The 24,963-nt window shown below is 56.6% G+C and overlaps 1 protein-coding gene across 5 annotated transcripts in view; it reads right to left on the reverse strand.

The window, feature by feature from the left end:
* KIAA0930 (KIAA0930 ortholog) overlaps positions 1 to 16,784 on the reverse strand; it is a 38,449-nt gene extending 21,665 nt beyond the window's left edge. For 4 of the 5 annotated variants that reach the window (XR_003970095.1, XR_003970094.1, XR_003970093.1 and 1 more), the window contains exon 1: positions 16,682 to 16,784. Coding sequence is in view for 1 of the 5 variants with exons in the window: in XM_030320903.1 (XP_030176763.1) it covers positions 16,682 to 16,745 (64 nt within the window). In the remaining 4 variants the exon portion in view is untranslated. Of the gene's footprint in view, positions 1 to 6,797; positions 7,052 to 16,681 lie in introns of those variants that run through there. The other variant, XR_003970096.1, reaches the window with a different exon arrangement.
* Positions 16,785 to 24,963: the final 8,179 nt, after the last annotated feature.

Consider the following 24,963-nt stretch of genomic DNA (forward strand, 5'->3'; position numbering starts at 1 on the left):
GGTCAGCGGGGTCACACTGTCACCCCAGCACGGGGTTGGCGGGGCCACACCAGCGCTCCCTAAGGGGCTACCCACCCAGTTAGGTTCCGCAAGCCTCTGGACACACTGTCGTCCACCAATCAACACGCAACCTTGTTTTATGTGTGTTTGTTTCAGGACACCTGATTTGATACATTGTCGATTCGTCAACACCGAACGCAGGCCAACAGCACAGTAACTTGCGCCTGAGCGAAGCTCACTTAACACACAGACCTCCACAAGGGCCCGTCACAGCCTTCTCATGCCTGGGACCAGACAGACCGAAGCATTATGCTTGGGGTTGCTTTATTTGTTATTTTTATTTTTTGAGATGGGGGCGCACGTGAACGAGGGGCAGAGAGAGAGAGAGAGAGAGAGAGAGAGAGAGAAGTGGGGCTCACTGGGAGCAGGGCTCGAGCTCACGAACCATGAGATCACGACCTGAGCTGAAGTCAGATGCTCAACCGACTGAGCCACCCGGGCGCCCCTTGGTGTTGTTTTCAACAGCAAAATCACCAACACAAAGCACAAAAATGCAAAATACAGGCACTAAATCGACCGCAAAAGGACACTCGTGTACCGTATGAGCTGAGACAAGGCAGAAGCAGAATGTCACCTTGTTCGACCTCGGGGGGGGGGTAACCTGCACCCGTCAGGCAACTCAAACTTTTCACCACTGTGCGCATGTCTGCAATTAATCACAAAAGCACCGTAAGTACCGATTTGGTGGCCACCAATAAATTTTAGCAAGCAGGTGAATTTCCAAATACCGATCCATGAATAATGACGATGGGCCATATGGGAAGAACTCATAGCCGTCAGCTCCCAAGGGGTCCAACTGTTTCCCCTGCCTCCGGCAAATTATTGTCCACTGACCAGACCTTTGAAAAATCGTGAATTAGATTTTGGGAGGCATTCCTTGAAATCACCCCCGTCCACTTTAAGACCATTAAACCACGTGGCTTAATAAGCAAGCCGTTGTAACAACACCCCGAGTAAAACACTCACAGCCATTAAAAATGAGAACCGTGTATTACAACGGAGAAAACTGTCCGAGAGCCACTTCTAAAAAAGGTACTTCGAGTAGCAGGCCAAGAGATGTTTTTGAGAGGGCAATTCTACCAGAGCCTCAAGAAACAGCTAGTTCCAGTGCGACTCATACATTTTTAGAGCCTAAGAAATCTGCAAATTCTTTTTAACAAGGCAGCATAATGTTGATTCCAAAAATAGTGCATGCATATACATGCGCACGCAGGAAGGCACAGGCTTGTGGACAGCGACACAAAAATCTTCGAAGCAATATTAAAAAGTATATGCCATTTCCAAGCAGGATTTAATCTAATACAAAAACGGTCCCATATTAGGAAATCCATCCATATATGCACTATATATTGACAGATCAAAAATAATAATAATAATAACACGTGATCATTTCCATGGTTCTGAGAAAACATTCAGTAAAATACAATACCCTTTTTGATTTAAAAAAAAATTTCTCAGGACGCTTGGGTGGCACAGTCGGTTAAGCGTCCGACTTCAGCCAGGTCACGATCTCGCGGTCCGTGAGTTCGAGCCCCGCGTCAGGCTCTGGGCTGATGGCTCGGAGCCTGGAGCCTGTTTCCGATTCTGTGTCTCCCTCTCTCTCTGCCCCTCCCCCGTTCATGCTCTGTCTCTCTCTGTCCCAAAAATAAATAAACGTTGAAAAAAAAAATTAAAAAAAAAAAAAATTTCTCAGGACGCCTGGGTGGCTCTGTTGGTTGGGCGACCAACTTCGGCTCAGGTCATGATCTCACAGTCTATGAGTTCAAGCCCCGTGTCGGGCTCTGTGCTGACAGCTCGGAGCCTGGGGCCTGCTTCGGGTTCTGTGCCTCCCCACCTCTTGGCCCCTCTCCTGCTCATGCTCTGTGTCTCTCTCTGTCTCTCAATACATAATAAACGTTAAAAAAAATTTTAATTCTCCATAAAATAGGAATGAATGAGTAGATCCTTAAACATGGTCTACAGCTCAAGTAGAAAAAGTTGGAGACAAATTAAGTATTATCACAATCCAGTATAATTAGGTACTAGATAAGATACTAGACACTGCAATTAGACAACCAAAATATTAAGAATAGAAATCGTGAAAGTCCAGTAAAATTATCATGACCGACAGATGACATTATACCTGACTTGGAAAATGCAAAACACTCAACTGAAAAATGATTCAAACACTAGAAGTCATAAGTATAAATCCAGGCAGAAGGTGTAACGGGAAGAAATGCTCCGTTCAGAGTTTTTTTCAAAGACTTGAATAATTGACAGGTTCGCTGAGATCTTAGCTGGGAATATTCAAATCACAGAGGGAGCGACTTGGTAATCTAACATGAGCCAATAGAAAATGCCAAGAGAAATGTGTCCGAATTAGCGCGAACGGCCAGGACACTTCGGGAAGAACCATGTGGGGACAGAGTTCCTATCGTTGTTAAAAACCACACCGGAAAAAGCTAAAAACCCTCAGGCACTACTAACAGCCCCAACCACCCATCATCACCCTTTGGTGTTGCCCGGGGCCGTGGGGTGCCTTCGCCCGCCTCGCGCAGGTCTACCTGCAGGACCGAAACTGACCAGCGAGGTCAAGAACAGAGGAGAGAGCGGGGACCTGTTAACCCACAGACTTGTGGCAAATACAACGTCGAGGCTCACCGGATGCTAGAAAACAAACCGAGAAACGTCCCGGCCCTGCATCACCTTCCGGCTACCGTCTCAACCAGAAGCTGACTCCAACAAAAACTTTTCCATCATTTTCTTGGGCAGGTTTGTTAATGTACACATTTGTTCGTTTCTACCATTGCTTCCTTTGTTTTCCCTGCCACTGTGACTTTGTATCATTTCATGGATTCCATCTTCTCACAAACCTGGGATCCAACCATCTCTCAGGAACCACTGTTCCACCAGGGCCCAAGCCACCACCGCCTGCCGGCCTTCGTTACTGGTACGGCTTTCTAACTGGTCCTGTGAAATCAGTTCTTGTCCCTTCCCTGCTTAAAATCCTCCCTGCGGGGGATACTTCCTCCGAATCTCCCATCAGGTGCTTCCTGGCCTCCCTCCAACACCTCACTCAAACACCTACCTTCTCGGGGAAGCCTTTCCAAGCCCTTGACCCGACTAAAACCTGCAAACCCCACCCCAACATCTCCTCTCCAGCTTCCTGAACCTGGCACTGTAGCACATCATCCATATTCTACCTATGTATTTACTTTGCTCTCAGCCTCTCCTTAGGACAGGAGTCAACACACTTTCCCTGAAAAGGTCCAGACAGAAAATACTTTAGCTTCTGCAGACCATATGGTCCTGTCTCAACTATAAAATCACCCAGAGCGACATGTGAAGAAATGGGCATGGCTATGTTCGAACACAAGTTTATTTACACAAAAACAGGCATCAGGCCAGAACTGGCCCACGCTTTGCCAACACCTGCCCCTAGGAGGACAGAGATGCCCCATGAGAACGTAAGCTCCGTGAAGGTATGAATATTTTCCCCCTGTGATCATACTGTTCGCGGCTGCATGCTTAGTCCCTAGAAGAGTGCTCAGCCTACGGGAAGCAATAAATATTGGCTAACTGAATAAGCAAGTGACATGAACGAACTGGTTAGTGAAAGCAACACGGTGATAGCACTTAGCAGACAGATGAAGGGAAGAACACAGAAAGCAAACACGGAAAAAACACACCGGAATTTAGTTTCTGTAAACATGGCGCTTCAAACCAGCAGGCTGGAGACCGACTCTTCAGCAACTGGTCTTGGGGCAACTGGCAGGCTAAGGAAAAAGAACGAGGCTGGGTCTGTGCTCAACCAAAATAAACTCCAGAAGATCAAAGCTTTTAATGTTAAAAGTAAAATCGTAAAAAAAAAATCAATAAATTAACTGTGAGAGCATTTTTTTTATTCTCAGAGATGAAAAAGCCTCTCTAAATAGACCGCATAAGATTTCAAAGAAAAGATTAATCAAACTACATAAAAATAAAATATTTCTATGGGGGGACAAAAAAGCACCACATGCATCATAAACAAAAGAAAACACACACCAGAAAAATTACTGGAACTCTTTTTTTTTTTCATTTTTTAATGTTTATTTATTTTTGAGAGAGTGAGCGTTGGGGGCGGGGGGGGTGGGCAGAAAGAGAGGGAGACACAGAATCCAAAGCAGGCTCCGCTCTGTCAGCACAGAGTCCAATGTGGGGCTCGAACTCACGGCCTGGGAGATCATGACCTGAGCTGAAATGAGACGCTTGACCGACTGAGCCACCAGGCGCCCCGAAATTACTGGACCGCTTAACTGAGGTTGATTTTCCCTAATAAATAACAAGTTTCACCTAATGCACACAAAATGAAACAGGATGCAAAGCAAAGGCAGATCCAAACGGCGAGGGGAGATTCAAACGTGAAAACAGGCTCCACTTACACAATTACAGGAATGTCACATGAAAACCACAAACGTCTACTTTTCGCCTCTTCGATCTACAAAAATCTAAACACCTGACAACACCCCCGGGTGAAGGCGATGCCGAGGAACAGGACTTCGCGTCCGGCAGCAGAAGGGGAACGGGTAACGATCTCCGCGGACACGGCGGGGGACAAAAACCACAAATGCTCATACCTTCCACCCAGCAATTCTCCTCCCGAGGGTTTGCCCCAAATAATGTAACTGATTGTAGCCCTTTGCGAAATACTGGAATGGTCCCCTCAACAGGGAAGTCACGACAGAGGTCAGAGATCGTTTACAGAGTGGGCTGCGATGCGGCTGTTCCACGAGAAGGGAAAGAGCTCTACCTGTGCCAGTGAGGAAAGGTCTCCAGGATCAAGTGAGCAGCAAAGCAGCCCGAGGGGTCCCCCCTGCTAACGGGACAGCCGGCGGCGACCGAACGCTGGCGCTCCGAGGCACAGGAGGGCGGGCGCCGGGCTCCAGCGGTTCTGGCCGGTGCCTGGCAGACCCCAGGCCCCTGTTTTCCACCTGTAAAACCACAGTAAGAATGGAAACCACCTCTCGGGGTTGCTGGGGGTTTTAATGAGCGGATACACGGGAAGCCCTCCCCAGGACGCTGGCGGGTGAGCAAGCGTTATTCACGCCCTCGCTGGTGCCACCACGGCGTCCCAAGACGGGCTACAGAGAAAAGGGCCTTCTTCACGATGACTCTCCTCATACCCTTCGAGTTCAGTGCCCTGAGCGTGTTCTGTTCTCAAAGTCACAGAAGGGGCGCCTGGGTGGCTCATTCGGTTAGATGTCTGACTCTGGGTTTCGGCTCAGGCCAGGACCTCATGGTTTGTGAGATCGAGTCCCACTTCGGGCTCTGAGCTGAGAGCGCAGAGCCTGCTTGGGATTCTCTCTCTCCCTCTCCCTCTCTCTCTTCCCCTCCCCCCCTCACAAATAAGCAAATGAATAAGCCTAAGACAGACTGAAGGAAGTAAACCAAAGGCCCACGGTGGTTCGTGTTCAGAGTGCTGGAATGACTCTTCCTGGTTGTCACATACTCTGTCGTACATTTATAAACACTTCTGAACTGAAATAACACCGAGGGTTCACCGAGTGCCGGGCACTGTGCTGAATACTTGTATTGCCGACGTTAACACTGTGTGAAGCAGGTTTTATTTACCAGTGAAGACACGGTTGTCCAAGGTCACTCCCATCCACACCTTGTTTAATCTGGAGCCAAAAGGCATGGGGTGCCACTCGTAGGGGCTAGATGCTCAGTGCGGGGTGTGGGGCGGCCCCTGCCCCCCGGAGCATCAGGGGAGGGAGGATTTATCCACAACTCACCCACGCGCGCGCGCACACACACACACACACACACAAGTGTTAATACTGCCTCGGTAAGGGTCAGGAGCACTAGGGAGGCTCCCCCGAGGAGAGATTTCATGTGAGGGCTCAAACCTACAGGTTAAGTGGGCGAGGGCAGGGGAAGAACATTCAAGGCCCCCCTGTGGGCGATGCCCGGTGAGGCCGGCTGGGGAAGGGGCCCAGGGGTAAAGACGCCCAGTGGGAGCCAGAGCTGGAGAGGATCCCACTGAATGGGGCCTCCGGGCCTCCACGCTGGCAGGGGCCAGGGGAGCCCTGAAGGGTTGGGCGGGGAGGGAGTGGGGCGGAGTCTCTCTGCTGTGGGGAGGGGCCTCCTGAGAGCACGCCTCTGCTCCGCCTGGCCCCCTCCCAAAGGTGGGAGGTCAACTAGCCTCTTTGGGGAGAGTCCCAGGGAGACCTTGGCCCCTGGCCACCCCCACACCCCTGCAGCCGGGGCGGCGGGATGAATAGGCCTCTGTGGCCCCTCAATAGGCCTTTCACCAACTCGTGCCTCTCAGTGCTCCTAGAGGGCTGAAGACCCTGCCTCGGGGCACAGAAGACAAACAAAGGAGCTGCGGGGGTGCCCGGCTGTGGTGACGAGGCCCTTGGAAGGGGAAGCACTGGTCAGACGGGTCCCCACGTGAGGGATCCCACGGGCCTGGCCAGTCCTCCGGGAAGCATGGGGTTTCGGTGACGCAAGGCGGCCAGATCGGGTGAGGCCCCACACCCCTGCCCGGCTCCCCGTCCTCCTCACCATATGAGCCAGGCCCTCCAGACAGCCCCCCCAAAGTCTGCAGTGTGGTCCCCCGCCCTTCCTCCCTGGCCAAACTCCAACGTAGCCTCAGCCCGCCAGTCCCCCCACCGTAGGGTCTCTGCCCCCGGCCGTGCTGGTCTCAAGCCTGTCTGTGCTGACACCGCAGCTGTCACCCCCCCCCCCACCGCCCCAGGCCACCTGCACCCGAGCACCTGATCCCTTCCGCCTCCGATGCACACTCCAGCTCAGGCACCCTGTGAGGTAAAGTCACTGCTTCCATTCAGCTGATGAGGACCGTGAAGCTCGCAGCTCGAGTCACCCGTCTGACGTCAAGTTCCAAGTAGGCGGCAGGACCAGACTCCTGCCCGGGGCTGCCTTCCGAGCTGCGCTCCTAGCTCTAGGCCACGGCCTCGGCACGCCGGCTCCACACACCTGCCTGGGTGTCCCTCCCCTCCAGGACGAGACACCTTGCTGGCAGGATGACCCAGTACCCAGCACAGGGTGGGGCCCCCAGCAGGCACCAGCGAAGGCTGAACAAATAAATACGTCACGATGACCGACCTCCGGCTTCCAGCTGGCTCAGAGGACAGACACCACGGAAGGAAGCGTTGACGCTCGCCCAGAGCCTCCACCAGCAAGCGCTTTACTCCCGACCCCTTCTCACACATGCACGGCGCTGTGAAATCCTCGAAGCGCGCTTACAACCCTCCGTCACATCCGGGATCCCCCTAATGACCCGCTTCACGGTGCGGGAAACAGAGGCACCTGACCCAGGTTACCCAGAAGGGCCATAATGGGCCTTGGGCCTTGGGACTGGAATCTATGCCAGGGCGGATCACCACCGGCTCCGAGAGCGGGCTCTGCATGAGGCCCCGGGCATAGTGAAAAATAAACCCTGACCCTGACCGCCAGGTCGCTCTCACGGGGCAGGGCGTCCGCCCGAGGGGTCCTTGGCCCGAGGTTCCCAAAAGCGATCCTCCGGACTCTCCAGAACGGCAGCGCCTGCAAATGCCCCGCGGCCACTGTCACTCAACGCCACACCTCACTCCCCACAAACTGCTCCCAGATACCTCGATCCTGCCGGAGCACTTATGGCCCAAGAGTAGCCGCACATTCAAAGCTCCATCTCCTGTGAGCTCGTCATTGCTGTGGCCTTGTTCGAACTCCTGACTCACTGCTTCGCTCTGACACATTAAAACAGAGCCTATGAGACAAGCTGCGGTTCTGCAGGGTCACCGAGGCTCCCAGACGCACGCACAAGGTGCCCCATCCCAGACCGGAGCTGTGACCGGCCACCCTCGCGCCCACCTGCGCCCCACCCCGCTGCCTGGGCAGGAGACCACTTGCTCGTGGCCCTGGCCACGGCCCAGGGCCCCACCTCCACAGGCTACCTGGGTGGGGGCAGGTCACAGAGCCCCAGAGGCCTAGGTCAGCCCTGCAAGGCGTCCACAGCCCGCCCGCTCCAAGCACTGTATCCCTGCGAACACACAGCCTGGCGAGAGGGACTCAAGGCCACATGACGGCATCCATTCTGCGCACCGATGCCAACGTCCCCTAGCGCACGGACGCGCCCAACGCACCCTCCCCAGCCCCCCGGGGGGGCCTGCTCCCCCCCCCCCCTGGTCTGGGTCACGGCCCTGGGCCGCACAGCCGCGTGCTCAGGAGGGGCCGGTCCCACATCCGTCTCCGTGTCGCGATCCCCTTCCCCTCACTGTGGAAACCAGGCGGCCCGGCTCCTGCTCACACACCAGACCGGGCGAGGCCACTGGGTGAGTGGGTGCCAAACGCCTCCCCTTGGGGAGACGGCGCGTCCGAGCGCGAGAGCGCACAGGCCACAGCCTCGAGTCCCGCCCTCGCTGCTCCGCGACCCTGAACAAAGCGCCCCGGCCTCTCTGGGCCTCGCCGTTTTCACCTGCCAATGGGGCGAACACCCCTTGCCACAGGGTTGTGCGGGGCCACCCTCTGCGGGAGCAAGCGGGCTTCGTGGCCTCCCCGGCGGGCTCCCGGGCGCAGCGCCTCCGCGCAGACAGGCCCGCACCCCTGCGCCCTGCAGCTGCGCGGAGCCCCGCCGCGTGGGGGCCGCTCCCCTCCTCCTGGGGTCGGGAGGAATCTGGAATCGGGCAGGTGGCACCGTGTTGGCATCACCCAGGGAGGCCCCGCAAACGCAGCTGGGGACCTGCTGGTCATGAAGGCTGCAGCCTGAGGGCGAGGCCGGGGCCCCGGGTGGCAGAAGGACAGGGTCCTCGTTTCCGCCTTGTTGGGGGGTGGGATCCGTGACGCTTCCCGTTTCTGCCTCTTCCCATCTCATTCCTGCCGTCCTGAGCCACGGCACCCCAGTGGCACCGAGCTCCCTGAGGCGGTGTCAGTGGCCCTGCTCGGTGTCAGGCAGTGGCGTTGCGGCCTGGTGAACACACGTCCGGGCGCTGCGGGCTGAGAACGCTACTCCAGGTCAACCTTCCTTCCCTCATTTGATGCAAGAGGAAACTGAGAGCCAGAGGGGAGAAGGGCCTTGCCCACAGTCTGGATTCGACCCCGGGCTCTGTCGCCTGTCACAGGCAGCCTCCGTGACACTCTCCGACACTCTGGGTCTGGAGGCTGACCTCTGCCCTAGGTGGAGGCACAACAAAATCGGTCCTACCCTGCCAGGAGAACAGAGAGCCGCAGTGGTTTCCCCAAAGCAGCACAGCACTTCGGAAAAATTAAATTCTGAATCTTCTCTGCCCTCTTCCCCACTTTTGGTCTCTGCCAGGCAGACAGTTCCGTGAGGAAGGCCCACTCAAGGGACACCCCTCCCCAGCACCCCTTGGATACCTATCCATCCACCCATCACCCACACCACCTCCACCACCCCCTCCCTGGGCTGGTCAGCCCACCTTGAGCTGCCACAGCACTGACAACCCAGGAGGGAAGGGAGGCCTGGCAGGGCGGGGGCGAGGGAGGGGAGGCCACACACAGAGCAGGGAGAGCAGCGGCACGGGACTGGTGGGACTGGCGGAGTGGCAGGGGCACTGATTCTGTCAAGGGGTCAGGAAGTGGCCGGAGAGCCACCCCCCCCCCCACCAAGGGCCACAGAGAGGCGCAGATCTCCAGCAGACAGGGTGAGGCCAGACCCAGGCAGAGGGAGCGTTTCCCTCCTCCGCGAGGGAGGGAGAGGATCCTGCCTCCGCACTGTCTTAAGAAACCCAAGTCTAAAAGGCGTTTTTCAAGATTTTTCAAAGCACATCCAAAAGCAAAGGGGTTTTACCTGAAAGATAAACAGGAACAACAACTCCACCACCAAGACAAAAACCTGAAAACTAAGCCCCCTCTTCTCTGCTTTGCCAACAGACATTTTTCAAGTATTTGCTGGTCGTTCAAGGGAGGGAAATATATATGTATATATATATATATTTTTAATTTGTTTAAATGTTTATTCATTCTTGAGAGAGAGAGAGAGAGAGAGAGAGAGAGGGAGACAGAGCATGAGTGGGGGAGGGGCAGAGAGAGAGGGAGACACAGAATCCGAAGCAGGCTCCAGGCTCCGAGCTGTCAGCACAGAGCCCGACGCGGGGCTCGAACCCGCGAACCGTGAGACCGTGACCTGAACCGAAGTCGGACGCTCAACCGACTGAGCCACCCAGGCGCCCCTATATTCTTTTAAAAACTCAAGCTGGCCGGATGTTTGTCTCATGTCATGTCAGACACGGGACTCCCTTCTACTTATTTTTTTTTTTCAAAGTTTCTTTACTTATTCTGAGAGAGAGAATCCCAAGCAGGCTCCACACCGGCAACGCAGAGCCCTACTTGGGGCTCGAACTCAAGAACCGTGAGATCATGACCTGAGCCGAAAGCAAGGGTCAGACGCTTAACCGACTGAGCCACTCGGGCGCCCCAGGACTCCCTTTTTAAAAGGAGGGGGTCCCTCTCTAACTGAGCTGATGCTCCTGCCGCCCAGCCTGGGCTGGGCAAAGGCTCCTTCCAAGCTGGGTGGCCCCCGACCTTGGCCCCCACCGCTGCGGGCTCAACTCCAGCCGCTCCAACCCCTTACCTGTAGGTCCAAAAGCAACATCCCAGCCCCCGTCTGTAGCCGACGGGGGCCCTGAAAGGGGTGCACTTGAGCTACTCCCCGTCACACGTCCTGGCCCTGTCACTGCAAACGGAAGATAAGGGAGCCTCTGCCTCTGCCCTGTCGCTAATCAGCTCTCTCTCTCACCTGTGCGGGGGGCTACAGGTGGGTCAGATCAGGCACCCTGCCCCTTGTGGTCCACCTGTGGCAGGGTCCTCTCTGAGCCTCACCCCGCTGTCTGTGCAGACACAGGGTCGGGCCGGTGGACTTCCGGATCCTTCCTGTCCATCCGGCTTCCCCAGGCCGGGCTGTGACCCACAGGACGTTCTGCTGCCTGAGCCCAAACCAGGAGGCCGGCTGAAAACCTGGATCCAAGCTAAGTTTCCCACGAGGTAAGACCAATCCGGGAAACGAGGGCACAGCCACCCAATGACCTTGCGGTCGTTGCGACGGTGTTTCGTTTGAACAACACGGAAGATGCTTCAGGAGTTTTGAGTAAGAAAGCGTGACTAGGAAACTTTGTGTCTGGAATGTCGAGTATTCCTTAAGAAGGCTTTAGAAGGATTGGAAAGCAAGACTTTGCAAAGTTAACGGTCGTCTCTGCACGATTGGAACTGTGATTTTTTTTTTTCCCATCCTCTTAAATTTTCCAGTTTCTGTAATGTGCGTGGAACACTTTTTCAATGGAAAAAAAAAATTTTGGTTTTGGGCGTCTGAGGCTGTTTTTTTAACAAGTATCCTGCGTGCAGAGTCTCCTGAGTGGCCTCACGGCTCAGCGGGTATTCCCGAGGCTTCCAGGCTCAGGGAAGGAGGCAAATATGGCCATGAGGGGCCACGGCACCCACCCTGGGCAGGCCACACAACCTCTCACACTCTTGCCTTGCAGAGACAGCCCTGCAGATGTGACCCTTGGTCTCCTCATTTATTTATTTATTTTTTTTTTTTAATTTTTTTTTTTTTTCAACGTTTATTTATTTTTGGGACAGAGAGAGACAGAGCATGAACGGGGGAGGGGCAGAGAGAGAGGGAGACACAGAATCGGAAACAGGCTCCAGGCTCTGAGCCATCAGTCCAGAGCCCGACGCGGGGCTTGAACTCACGGACCGCGAGATCATGACCTGGCTGAAGTCGGACGCTTAGCCGACTGCGCCACCCAGGCGCCCCTATTTATTTATTTTTAATGTGTATTTATTTTTGAAAGAGAGAGAGTGCACGCGCACAGGTGGGGGAGGGGCGGGGGGGAAACAGAGGATCCAAAGTGGGCTCTGTGCTGACAGCAGCGAGCCCGATGTGGGGCTCGAACTCATGAACCGCGAGATCATGACCTGAGCCAAAATCGGACACTCCACCGACTGAGCCCTCAGGCGCCCCTTGCCTGGTCTCTGAAGTGTGAGGTCCAAAGTCCTCAGGTTTCCCTGAAAGGACACAGAGTCCCTGCCTCAGGAGAGACCACAGGGCGGCCTCCTCCAGCCCCAGAAACAGACAGAGGCCGGAACCCACAGGCCTTAAAAATAGGCCCAGGAACCGAAAGAGGCACCGCTCACCACGCAAACGGTTACACTTCCTCCCCACAGCACGGGCCCAGACCCGGCCCAGCCTGCCTCGGTTAGGCTGGAGGGCTTGGGGCCCCAGGGAACCCCGGGGAACTGTCCTCAGGGACCGCACAAGCACAACCCCAATTCCACGCACGGGCACCGGCCCGGGTGCTCTGTATCTTCTGTAACAGCAACAGCAAAAGCAAGGCTGGGGTCCGACTCCGTGTAGGGTCTGGACCTGCCCTGTCTCATTTGCTCCTCACGCTGCCCGTGAAGCTGTCACTTCTCCTGCAATTCCCGTGACGCCACAGACTCTGGGTGGCCACTTCACAGAGGCTCAGCCCCGCCCCGGTCTTCCCTTCCAGGCACACCTCCCGCTAACCCCCCCCCCCCCCGATGCCCAGCTACGCCGCACCTAGCAAAATGAGAAAGGGCCAGGTTGGCAGGCTCCCTGGAAGGCAGTTTCCCCACTTCATTCCTTCTGGCTCATTCCACGAACCCCCTGCAGGATGGCTACCGGCATCTGACGGGCCGCAGCTGGAACGCCACAAATCCCACTTCTGCCACCTCCCAGCGACATGACTTTGGGTGAGTCGCCTGGCTTCCTGAAGCTTGCTTTTCTCACCTGCAAAATGGGGTGCCAACAGACCCTACCCCCATGGGCGTGACTGCAGCTGCCGTGCGACGGGCACAGGGCAGGCAGCCCAAGTCAATGGCCACAAAACCCCCCGAGGCCGGGCCGAGGGCCCAGACCACTGCTGCAGCCTCCACTCTCCTTCCAGCCGGGCCAGCCTCCCCCCCTCCGCCCAGGCAAGTCCTGCCCTGCCGTGGCCCCTCTCAAAGGCCCCACACTGCACAATGCCCCTGAGCAGCCGTGGTGGCTCCCTCCTCTGTGGCCCCTGAGGGAACCTCTCATGCCTCCACCTGGGCCCTTCCTCAATCCACCTGCGCACACCTGAGATGACTGGACCACCAGCACCCTGAGGACAGGTATGGGTGGGTCCCAACGCCGCTGAGAGCTAAGGCTCAGACACATCCTGCCACTTACGAGCCACGGACCCGGGGACACATTACTTCACCTCGAAACTTGCATCTGGTCCTCAGGACAAAGAGAAGAGCGTACCGATACCCACCTTATAGGACAATTTCAAGAATAAAAGGAAACAGTGAACACGGAACACTCCTCTCCCCGCCCCCCCCCCCCAGCACTCCCGGCCAGAGAGAGAATGCCCTAGGCCACCTAAAAGGGGACATCGGTCCAGGCAGAGCCGCTCTGAAAGGTGTTCGGCCCAGGCAGAGCCCAAAGACATTCAGCACGATGTAGGCCCCTCCCCTCCCAGCGCCTGTCCACGGTGCACACCAGACCCCGGGGCCAGGTCAAGTCCACGCGGCCCCATTGAACGTCAGCGGGGTGCTGCCTCTGTTGAGAGGGAGCCTTCCCGGTACGGGACGCTTCAGCTGACGTCCAGGGCCCGGGAGAGAGCCCAAGCCCCGGGGGCGGGGGGGGGGGGGGAGAAGCAGTCGCTTTCTCCCATCTTAGACAGACGCTGTGACTCAGAAATGACAACAGTGTGTCTAGGGTCAAGCGTCTCCACCAGAGGCTCCCTCACACCTTCAAAACAACCTCAGAGAACATGGCATGGTTCTCAAGAGCCTCAGCTTTAATTGAACAACCACGGCAACAATCTGGGAGGTTTAAAATGCAGGAACGTAACAGGTTGTCACAGCTGTGAAGTGGAGAAGAAAGGGCCGGGCGATCTGCTGGACACGCGAAGGTTCTTTGGGGGCGGCGTTCTGGGTGGGCAGGCCACCCACTGGGTCCTGACTCTACTCTGGCATTAGGTCACTATTCAGCTTGGCCCTCTCTGAACACAGCATTTCTCTCGTGAAAAATGAAAGAGGGACAAAGTGCACCCTTCTAAGAGGCTAAGAGCCTACTCTCTATACACCCATACCCTTATTTACTCGTCCAGAAAGCCTCTCCCTGGTGCTGCTAAATGTTTACTGGGCACCTGCTCTGCACGTGCCCTGTGCTGGGCACTGAGGAGTCACAGACTGGGCAGTGGCCTCAAGGGGCTCGCTTGCTAACCGGGGACACGGTCACACAGACTGTTACGGCGCCACAATCAGCCTGATGATCCAGAAGACATGCATCGGGCACAAAGAGCCTAGGCAGTGGCACAGGAAGGGGAGGTGGGGCCACTAGGGTGGTGGCATTGGAGCTGAGGCCTGGAGAGACCCCTGTAGGTGTGCGTGGAGCAGGGGAGTAGGGGCGGCCTTCCGGGAGGAGAAGAGAGCGGGCATAAAAGCACAGAGCATCAGAGCGCCACAGGGACAGAGTTCAGGAGTTCAGGAGTTCAGGACGGGGGTTGGGGGGTGGGTAAGGCAGGAGGGAGGAGGGGAGGGGGGGGAAGGGTGTGGGAGTGGGGACCGCGTGCCCGGAGAGGAGACACGGGAACTACGGGGCATTTCTCCTCCCCCAGATGCAGGGCGACAGGCACGGCGAGGCCCGGCCAGGGACATCTGGGGAGCAGTGGAGGGACACAGCAGGCTCTGCTGTCAGACTGGCCACAGGTCAACCCCAGCTCTGCCACCTCCTCACTGGCTTTCCCTGGGCAAGCCTCCCCCCTCCCAGAACCTCCTGCTCATCTGTGAAACTGAGATGACACTCCTATCAGGCCAAGTCAGAATGGAACTGACAGAGCGCATAAAGGCCCTGGCACAGGGTGAGCAGCTCCGGAAATGTCAGGTGCTAGAATTCATTAGGATCGGCCTCAGGGAATGGCCCCCTGGGCTCCTGGGGGCGGGGCCTGGCAGAGGAGAGAAGGTGCTCAGAGAGGTGGGGAGGGGCTGCCTGGAGCTTGGGAGCAAACTGGGCGGAGGGGCTTGGAGCAGATGGTCCGTCAGACCCCTCCCATCCCAGACATCCTGGGCCAGGTGGCAGGTGGGCCTGGCACGCAGCCTGGCACACAGTAGGTGCTCAGTGAACGCTAGAATGAACTCATGAGGGTCCCTCAATGTCTGCTCAACACTGAGTCTTGACGCCTTATCAGAAAAGAAACCTGAGAAACCCATTTCCTGGCCCGTCCCTACTTCCAAGGCACCCCACCCTCGCTCCAGGAAAGGTCATTCCTGGGGCAGGCTGGGCTGGGACCTGCTTCCTGAGGGGACACGTAGTCTTCTGCTAAGGTAACTACAAAAAAAAACGAGGATTCGGATTCATTTCCTCTCCTCTCTAGACTCAGGGTGTGGCCTGCTGAGGGGCCCGGACCCCTAGGGATGCCATGTCCCTGCTGCTGTGTGACCTTAGAGGGGATATGTTGGCACTTTGGGACTCCCCAGTGGTGAAGGAAGGGGGCAAGGGTAGAATTTCCAAGGCTGGCATCCCCTCCTTCACAACGCTGTCACCCCCTCTGAAACTCCCAGCTCAGACTGGGGTGGGGAGGGGGGGTGTTGGCTGACAATGTGGTATGAAATCATGCCGGCACGAAGAAGGGAGGGGTCTTTTCATGGAAAAAAAAATGACAACCACACACTACAAGGAAGGGGGCTCCTCGGCTCGGGTCGGGCAGGATCCAACAGTAGTGATTACCTCATACCCAGCCACTCCGGGAGACCCCACCCACACCTTCAGCCCCAGGCGTTTCCAAACAATACCAGGTGCCCCCCACCCCACCCCACCAGCAGAGGTAGGACTCAGGGCCTCAGCTAAGCAGGATCACACCCAGAGAGGCGGCAGTCCCTGCTCCCTCCGCTGAGTAGGTGGGTTGGGGGGGGGGGGGGCAAGGCCCAACAGGTCCCCAGTTGGAGCTAATGGGAGAGGAAGAAATGGCAGTGTGGAGAGGTGCCGGAAGACAAAGGCTTCAGGAAGCGGGGGACGGTGGCCCGGACACGCTGACAGGGAGGTCCGCCCAGAGCCCACTGGGGGCCTGTTCCGCCCCCGCCTGGTGATGGGCCAAGGGTCTCCCCAGATCCCACGCCCACACTCCCTGCAGCGGCACCGAAGCCCCGGGGAGGGCTTCCCAGAGAAGGAAGGGACCTGTCACAACCCCGGAGAGGAAGGAGAAGGATGGACAGACACACTCGAAGGGACAGACAGAGGGAGACGCCGAGTGACCCGGGAAAGAGGAAGAGACACAGAGACGTGAGTGTGCAGAGCCGCTGTTGGGACCAAAATCAGAGACCAACACACAGGGACACAGGAAAAACCCATACGTGGAGACCTGGGGGGCGCATGGAGGAGGCCACGACAGGCAGAGCCAGAGACACACGCAGAGACGTTAACAGAGAGACGGAGACAGGCGCAGAGACGGAGACACCCAGAGACAGAGACGCACGCAGAGGCGGAGAGAGACGCGGAGACCGAAAGACCCAGAGTCCGAGACGCACGCAGAGACGGACGGAGGCGCAGAGACGGAGACACAGAGAGACCGAGACAGGCTCAGAGACAGGGTCGCACGCACAGACCGAGGCGCGCACACCCGCGGCGCTGGCGGCCCCGGCCCACCCCACTCACCGAGGCCGCAGACCTCCCGGCGCAGGCTGAGACGGCCGCGCTCCTCCGCTATGGCGCGCAGCATGCGCTGCAGCGAGCGCTCCTCGGCCTCGGCGCCGCCCGCAGGCTCGGGGGAGGTGGCGGCGGCGGCGGCGGCGAGGGCGGGCGGCCCGGCCCGGAGCCCCGCGGCCGCGGGCGCCGAGGCGCAGGCCCGGCCCGGCGGCCGCGCAGAGGCCATGCCGGGCCCCGGCTCATCGCCCGCGCCGCGCCCGCCGGGGCCCCCGGCGCGCCCCGCCGCCCCCGCCCCGGCGCCGCCTGCCGCGAGCACCAGTGAAGCCACAATCCGCCTTTGTGCGCGTCGCCGCCGCCGTCGCCGTCGCCGCCGCCCGCCTGCCGAGTCCGGGGAAACGAGCGCAGATCCGCGCCGCCGCGGCCGCCCGCGCGCCTCCGGGCCACCGCCCGCCCCGCCCGGCCCGGCCCGGCCCCGCCCCGCCCCGCCCCGCCCCGCCCCCGGCTCCGCCCCGCCCCCGGCCCGCCGGGCCCCGCCCCCACGCCGCCTTCTGCTAGACCCCGCCCCCCGGCCATTTCCCGCCCCGCCTCCGGCCCTCCAGACCCCGCCCCCTCCCGGCACGTCCCGTCCCGCCCCCCGGCGCTGCTCGCCCCACCTCCCACCCTCCCTGGGCCGGTAGGCCCCGCCCCCGACCGATGAGGCCCCGCCCCAGGCCGGGCTTCCAGGGCCCCGAGCCTGGCGGGTGGGGTTCCTTCCCCACCCCCACCGACCGCGGCCGCTCCGGCCCCGCCCACCTCCGACACTCTCTAGCCGCTCTCTACCCACAGCGGCCTCCCTGAGCCCGCTTCGACCTCCCGCGCCTCGTCTGCTGTTTCTCCCCCGCCCCTCAGCCCCTGCGCCCGCCTCCTCCAGGCCCAACCCCCGCGGCCGTTCCCCGCCCGCAAACATCATCCAGCACTTTGGCGTCCTTGAGCCCCTCCCATCACCCCTTCGGGGCCTATTCTGCGCCCCCTCTGCCCTCCCATCCCCCTCCCCACCCCACCCTCGTCCCTCGAGACAACACTTTGTCACCTCCGTCCGCCGTTGCCACTCTTCTCTCCGTCCAGTTCCGGGAGCATCCTCCGCGGAACCCAGGAAGAACTCATCCCTCCCCATGAAGAAGTGTCAAAGGGGCCACGAGGCAAAGCGCTTCCCTCCCCGCGCTGAGTCCTTGGCCCGAGTGCAGTGCAGGGTGTTGAGAAAGGCTCTGAGCCTCGGTTTCCTCAGCTGTGCAAGGGGGTATCTCCCTGAGTGTTGACTATGTATGAGGGGATTGAGAAGTAGGGAGGTAGGAGGTCGGCTGTGCATATGGTCCTGATGAAGGCCAAGGTCCAGCCAGGCGCCCCTGGTGAGCCGGCCCCCGCTGATAGAGGGAGACCCAGGGAAGAAGCAGCCAGAGGCCTCCGCGGGCACCCACGCCTGCCAGCTCACTTCTAGGGGGCGGTAGAAATGGAGAGACCTTGTTGGGGTGGGGGTGGGGTCTCAGCTCTGACCCCTCTAGGGAAGTCCTGCCTCCAGGCCCCGCCCCACCCGCCCAAGTGCTGTTGACCCTTGAACACCCCCGGGTATGTGAACTGTGTGAACGACTAGGGTCCACTTACAGGAAGATATTTTTCGAGAAATACAGTACAGTACTATAAATGTATTTTCCTTGTGATTTTCTTAACATTTCCTTTCCTGTAGCTTACCGTATGGTAAGAATTCAGTATGCAAATACATACACAGACACGTGGAATACGTAACACAAACCTAACACACATTGCGACGGTGCCATCGGTCAGCACCGGGCGGTCCAGTCTGGGGGGAGTCAGAAGTTACACGGGGATTCTCACCTGCGTGGGGGATGGCATCCCTAAAGCCCCACATCCCTCAAGGGTCAGCTGTGCTCTTCTCCCCCATCGTTGTGAAACCTGTTCCCTCATTTCCCTCAGGTCCCCGTGGCACCTTTCCTGACCATCTCACCTGAAACCCCGCTTTCCCTCCGCCTCTAGTCCCTTACCCTGCTTTATTTGTCTTCACAGCACAGCACGCACCTCCGGGGACATCACACTGCATAGCTGTGAATTCTGTTCAGTGTCTGATTCCTGCACAGCTCACAGCTGGTACCTAGAACACTGTGGAGACATGGCGGATGCCCTGTAAATGAATGTGGGAGGAATGTGTTAAGAATGGACCGGAGGGGCGCCTGGGTGGCTCGGTCGGTTAAGCGTCCGACTTCGGCTCAGGTCATGATCTCACGGTTAGTGAGTTCAAGCCCCGCGTCGGGTTCTGTGCTGACCGCTCAGAGCCTGGAGCCTGTTTCGGATTCTGTGTCTCCCTCTCTCTCTGCCCCTCCCCCGTTCATGCTCTGTCTCTCTCTGTCTCAAAAAGAAATAAACGTTAAAAAAAAAAAAAAAAAGAATGGACCGGAGGCCTGATAGGAAGCAGGAAAGCCTCTTGGACGAGGCAGTAAGGAGGCCTGGGACCATGGGGCATAATAGCCTGGGGGAGGAAATGGGTGGTCTGGACCCTGCTTCAGTCCTCACTGCTGGTTTGGGGGCCCTGGGCCCGTGTCTGGCCAGGCCTGGGGGTGGGGTGGGGGGCACTCTGTACGGAAGTGTGGGGTAAGAGAGGTCATGAAGCACGTGTTTGGCCATCGGCAGGCCTCTCTTCCCCTCTGGGTCTGTGTCCCTTCCTGTAAAATGAGGACACCGGCCTGAGGGCTACGGCCACCAGTTCTGAGTCTGGGCAGCTGGGCTTCGGGCTGGTAGAAACGGGAAATGAGACTTGCCGAGGGCTGCCAGGCTGGCAAGCCCAATGGTCATACCCCTGCCTGCTCCCCCTGCCTCCCCCTTGCTGATGCTGTCCTCCCCCCCGCCCCCCCCCCACGACCACCACCCCGGGGCCTGAAATCCCCTCGTCTCCACTGAGCTTGGCTTCAAGGCCCACCGTCAACCGGTAAGCCTTCTGGTTAGTTTTGGCCAATGCGTTTGTGTTCTTACCTGCTTCGTCATCAGCTCCACCTCTCCCCTCACGGTCACCTCCATAGACTGTGCCATAGGACCAGCACTGGACCGGCTCACGGTCTTTACCCCGGTATCCAGCCCAGGACGGGTGTCAGAAAATATCTGTTGAATGGGGGCGCCTGGGTGGCTCCGTCAGTTCGACATCGACTCTTGGTTTCAGCTCAGCTCATGATCTCAAGGTTTCGTGGGTTCCAGCCCCGCGTCGGGCTCTGCACTGGCAGCAAGGAGCCTGCTTGGGATTCTCTCTCTCCCTCTCTCTCTCTGCCCCCCCCCACTGCCCCTGTCTCTGCGTCTCTCAAAATAAATAAACTTAAAAAAAATTTTTTTTTAATTTGTTGAATGGATAAATGAACATCGCTTGTGCCCTCTGGTTTTTGTTTCAACGATACCCCAGGTATGGTCCACATAGGGAACTTTTAAATATCAGCGAATGTTGAATCGCGTCTTTCACTTAAAGTGGGTGTGAGCAGGGACCGTAGAACATGTTCTGTTTCTTGACGTGGGGGCTGATTACATGGAAGATGTACAAAAGGAGCTGTACTTTCGTGAGTTAGGTATTTTTGTGTATATAAATATTCAGAATATAAAATAGAACTAAAAATAAACGATTTAAGGGGTTATTGGGGAGCTCAGTTAAGTGTCCAGCTCTTGATTTCGGATCAGGTCACGATCTCACAGTTGCTGAGTTCGAGCCTGGCGTCAGGGCTCCACAACGACGGGGGGGGGGGGGGGGGGGGCCTGCTTGGGATTCTTTCTCTCCTTCTCTCTCTCTGCCCCTCCCCTGCTCTCTCTCTCTCTTTCCCTCTCGCTCTCAAAATAAATAAATACACTTAAAAAATCAAATACAGGGGCGCCTGGGTGGCTCAGTCAGTTAAGCACCCAACTTTGGCTCAGATCATGATCTTGCGGTCCATGAGTTCAAGCCCCACATCGGGCTCTGTGCTGACAGCTCAGAGCCTGAAGCCTGCTTCGGATTCTGTGTCTCCCTCTCTCTCTGCCCCTCCCCTGCTCACACTCTGTCTCTCTCAAAAATAAATAAACGTTAAAAATTTTATAAAAAAAAAATCAAATACATAAAATTTAAAAATAAAAGAATAAAAATATAAAAATAAAATAAAATACATTTAAAACACAATAAAAGATCCTTGGAAAAATTCTGGTTTAGCCATATTCCTATGATGATGAAAATGTTCTTTTCTGCAAATACATGAGCTGTGCTTTTAGAAAAGCCACGTGGGGGGAAAAAAAGTGTAGGCCCAATAATGTCCCCCAAAGATGTCCAACCCTAATCCTTGGAACCTGTGAATATTTGTTACAGGGCAAAATGGACTTTGCAGCTGGAATTAAGGGTACGGACCTTGAGACAGAGAGATCCTCCGTGATTATCCGTGGGGGCCCAATCTAATCACACAAGGTGGAGGAAGGGGCCACAAGTCAAGGAACACAGGCAGCTTCTAGAAGCTGGAAAAGGCCAGGACACAGATTCTCCCCTAGAGCCTTTAGAAAGGAACACAGCCCTGCCTGCACCTTCGTTTTAGCCCAAAGTGTGACCCCAGTCATACTCAGAGAACTGTGAGATACTAAATTTACGTTGTTTCGAGGTACTTCTTTTGTGAGTTAGGGCAGCGAGAGAAAAACAATACAATGAGCCAACAAAGGGAATCACGAAAGCCCTACAGCTGAAGCCTCTTTTCCCCGAGTGGTGATTGCAAAACACACTAGGGCAACCATTAAGCAACGATGAGCAGAAGCAAAAGTCAGCCACAACCCATCTGCTTTACTAGGTCAGTTTTCTCGTTTTCCAACGTTCTTGCCGGGGCAATGCCCAAGCACCATTCTTGTGTATACAGCTCTCTTTTCTAGCCCTAATGTTTGGGGGCTGAACGGATTCAAAGAGCCAGTGTCACCAAGAGATGCTCCCAGAGAACCCTTCTCCCGGTGGTTCTTACATAGCTGAAGGCCTCAGGGGCTCGTGTGAAGTGGTGCCACCGACCTTCTCTTCTCCAGGCTTCTGTCTACTGTCCGTACGAGGGTGGACAGGACCGGATGACGGCTGAGATTCCCTCCTGCCCGTACAGTTCCGTGGGTCTAGACTTGGGCTCTGATCTTTTCTCCTTGGTCCTCAAGAAGAAAAGACGGTTCCCCGGGGGTAAGTTAGGTCTGCACAGCCCCACCTTCGATCATTAAGCACAAGAACCACAAGGGTCAGGTTCAGAGGCTTTTCATTCATTCCAGAGAATCTATTAAAATACTTTTCACAGTCATGTGAGTTTCCTGGCCTGACTTCTCCCTCCTTGTGACTCACTGACGGTTCTCCTTTGCTGAGATCCCTGTCCCTCATCCTTCTGTTTTTCCGGAGATCGAAACCCGACCGCTCCCAGATCTCGATTGCAACAGCTCCCGAAACACTGGGGTTTTCTCACCTGCCGCCAGGGTAGGGGTACCGCCTGAGAAGGCTCACCGCCTCCCTCCTCCCCTCCTCCGGCCCTCTTTCCACCATCCGCGCCGCCGCACACGAAATACTCTCACATCCTCAGCTGCTCTGCTTTTTCAAAATAGATCCCTGCTAAAATTCTCCTGGAGGGGATAACCTCAAAGTTATTTTAGGCACCGACACAGTAGCGAGAAGAAAGGACCCAAGAAGGTTTGCAGGAAGACATGCCTGATAGGACTGGGGACGGGGGACGTGCCCACATTGCCCAAGGAACTGCTTTATGCCGGAAGCTCCTTGAATGTGGACAAGTACGGTCCTGAGCCCTGGAAGGCGGCTAGTATTGTCTTCATGTGTTGGGTAAGACCAGCACCACCTAGAGAGGCTGAGTGATGCTTAACATCACACAGCAAGTGAGATCTGGAGCCAGCATTTGAAGCTCCCGAAGGAGGAAGGGAGAGGCAGCCACACACACACCATCCGGCATCAACTCATCTCGTTCTAGGAGGCAAGGCCCGTTGGAGAACGGACGTGGGGTAATGAGTTTCAAAGGGAGAAGATTCGCTTCGAGGAGCTGCAAGGCCCCGGGGTCATTGCTGGGAAGTACAGTCTTGGGCTACCCCGGGACGAGGCCAAGTGTGGGCAGGGATCAAACAGGGAAAGAAATTTTATCATCAGGAGCGGGGACCTGGGACCAACACAGTTTGGACTTTGTCTAGTCTCCTTCGCTCCAGAGCCCTGGGCCTCCCGTCTGTCAGTGAGGAGGCTGACTCAATGTCCCCTTGTACCTTTCCAGCCCCGACATCATGGAAAGACCGGCGGGGTGAGCCAGGGCCGAGAGCTGGAGAGCCTGCTTCCGATTCTGTGTCTCCCTCTCTCTCTGTTCCTCCCCCACTCACGCTCTCTCTCTCTCTCTCTGTCAAAAATAAATAAACGTTAAATTTTTTAAAAAATAATAAATAAAATTAATAGATGCTTCATTAAATACCTACAAGATATGACACCGGATCATCTTTATGTGTGGTTTGACATTCATAGAAGTTTCACGACATTTGAGAACTCTTTGTGGGTTCGATTTTCTCATGCAGCAAGGATTCTGAGAATGCCAGACAGCCAATGGGAAATCAGAAACTAAAGTGTACTGATATGTATTTCATCTTATTTAGCAAACATGGATGCAGGACTTACCATGTTTTCTGACTTTGCAAGTGCTGACATTGAATTCTGGGACTTGGGGCCATCATTCATTATCCCTCTTTCCGAGATGAGCAGGCTGAGGTACAGAGAGGCTAGGTGACTGGTCCACAGTCATCAAAAGCAGAATCAGGGGGCGCCTGGGGGGCTCAGTCGGTTAAGCGTCCGACTTTGGCTCGGGTCACGATCTCGCAGTTCGTGAGTTCGAGCCCCGCGTTGGGCTCTGTGCTGACGGCTCAGAGCCTGGAGCCTGCTTGGGATTCTGTGTCTCCGTCTCTCTCTGACTCTCCCCCACTCACACTCTGTCTCTGTCTGCCTCTCTCTCAAGAATAAACAAACATGAAAAAAAATTTTTCTTTTAAGGCAGAATCAGGAAGCCAAGTAAATTCCAGAGCAAAATTATAAAACTCCTTTCAGTTTTTTTTTTTTTTTTTTAATTTTTTTTTTTTCAACGTTTATTTATTTTTGGGACAGAGAGAGACAGAGCATGAACGGGGGAGGGGCAGAGAGAGAGGGAGACACAGAATCGGAAACAGGCTCCAGGCTCTGAGCCATCAGCCCAGAGCCTGACGCGGGGCTCGAACTCACGGACCGCGAGATCGTGACCTGGCTGAAGTCGGACGCTTAACCGACTGCGCCACCCAGGCGCCCCCCTTTCAGTTGTTTTTTAAGTACACTTGAAAAAGGTACGTTCATGTTTGAGATGATATGGGCATCCCCATTTGACAGGGGAGTAAACTGAGGCTCGGAGACACCAAGCGGCTTATTCACACAGCCAGGGAGCTGCAGAGCTGAGATTTGAGCCCACGAGCCTGAAGGAGAACGCTGTGACTGTATTTGTACATTTTGGTCTCACTTCGGTCCTGGTGGTATGCTTACTAACACCTGCTTTGCGAAGGCTTCTTGATGAGCGTTTAGAGCCCAGCAGCTGTCCGCAGCCACTGCTGTCCTCTCCTGGCGGACGTGTTGGGAGCAGTGGTGCACCCTGGGAGTGGCAGGTAAGGGGCTGGTTGGAGGCCCAGCCCCTGCAGGACCCTCAACCTTTGGGAGTCACCTCTAGATGCTGCTTCCGGTGTTTCATAAGTGAGACCAGGGTGGGCGTGTGGTGGGGCTCTGGCTGTCGCTGCAGTGGGGCTGTTACGAGACCAGGTGCTGGCTTCCTCCGGAGGCCGGAGACCACACAGAGGAGAGCAGGGCTGAGAGATGGCAAGTGATACCCATCAGGGTATCGGTGACGGGGACCGACACACGCCCCTTCCTGCAGAAGCCAACTGAGAGGCTTGTCCCTTGCTCAGCTGTGGGCCATGACCGAAACAGAAGTGCACCATAAGCGAGCCCTCGCTTAGCCAAGGGAGGATTCTGGTGGACAGTGGGATCAGGGCCCTATTCACCAGCGATGCAAACGAGGTGCAGGCAGTCAACTGTGCGAGGCACCCGGAGGCACCGTGCGAGGGCCCGTGGAGGCCTCTGTCCCATCTGCTCGTGGCACAGAGAGGTGGGACCTACCTGCCCGAGGCCGCCCCTGCAGTGCCTGCCGCCTAGAATGCCCCTGACCCTCAGACCCTGACCCTGCTCGCCCTGCAGGGGGCCGCCAGGGGCCCCATCGGTCCTGCTCTGCAGAAGG

Source organism: Lynx canadensis, chromosome B4 (assembly GCF_007474595.2).
Source record: "Lynx canadensis isolate LIC74 chromosome B4, mLynCan4.pri.v2, whole genome shotgun sequence".
Lineage (NCBI taxonomy): Eukaryota > Metazoa > Chordata > Mammalia > Carnivora > Felidae > Lynx > Lynx canadensis.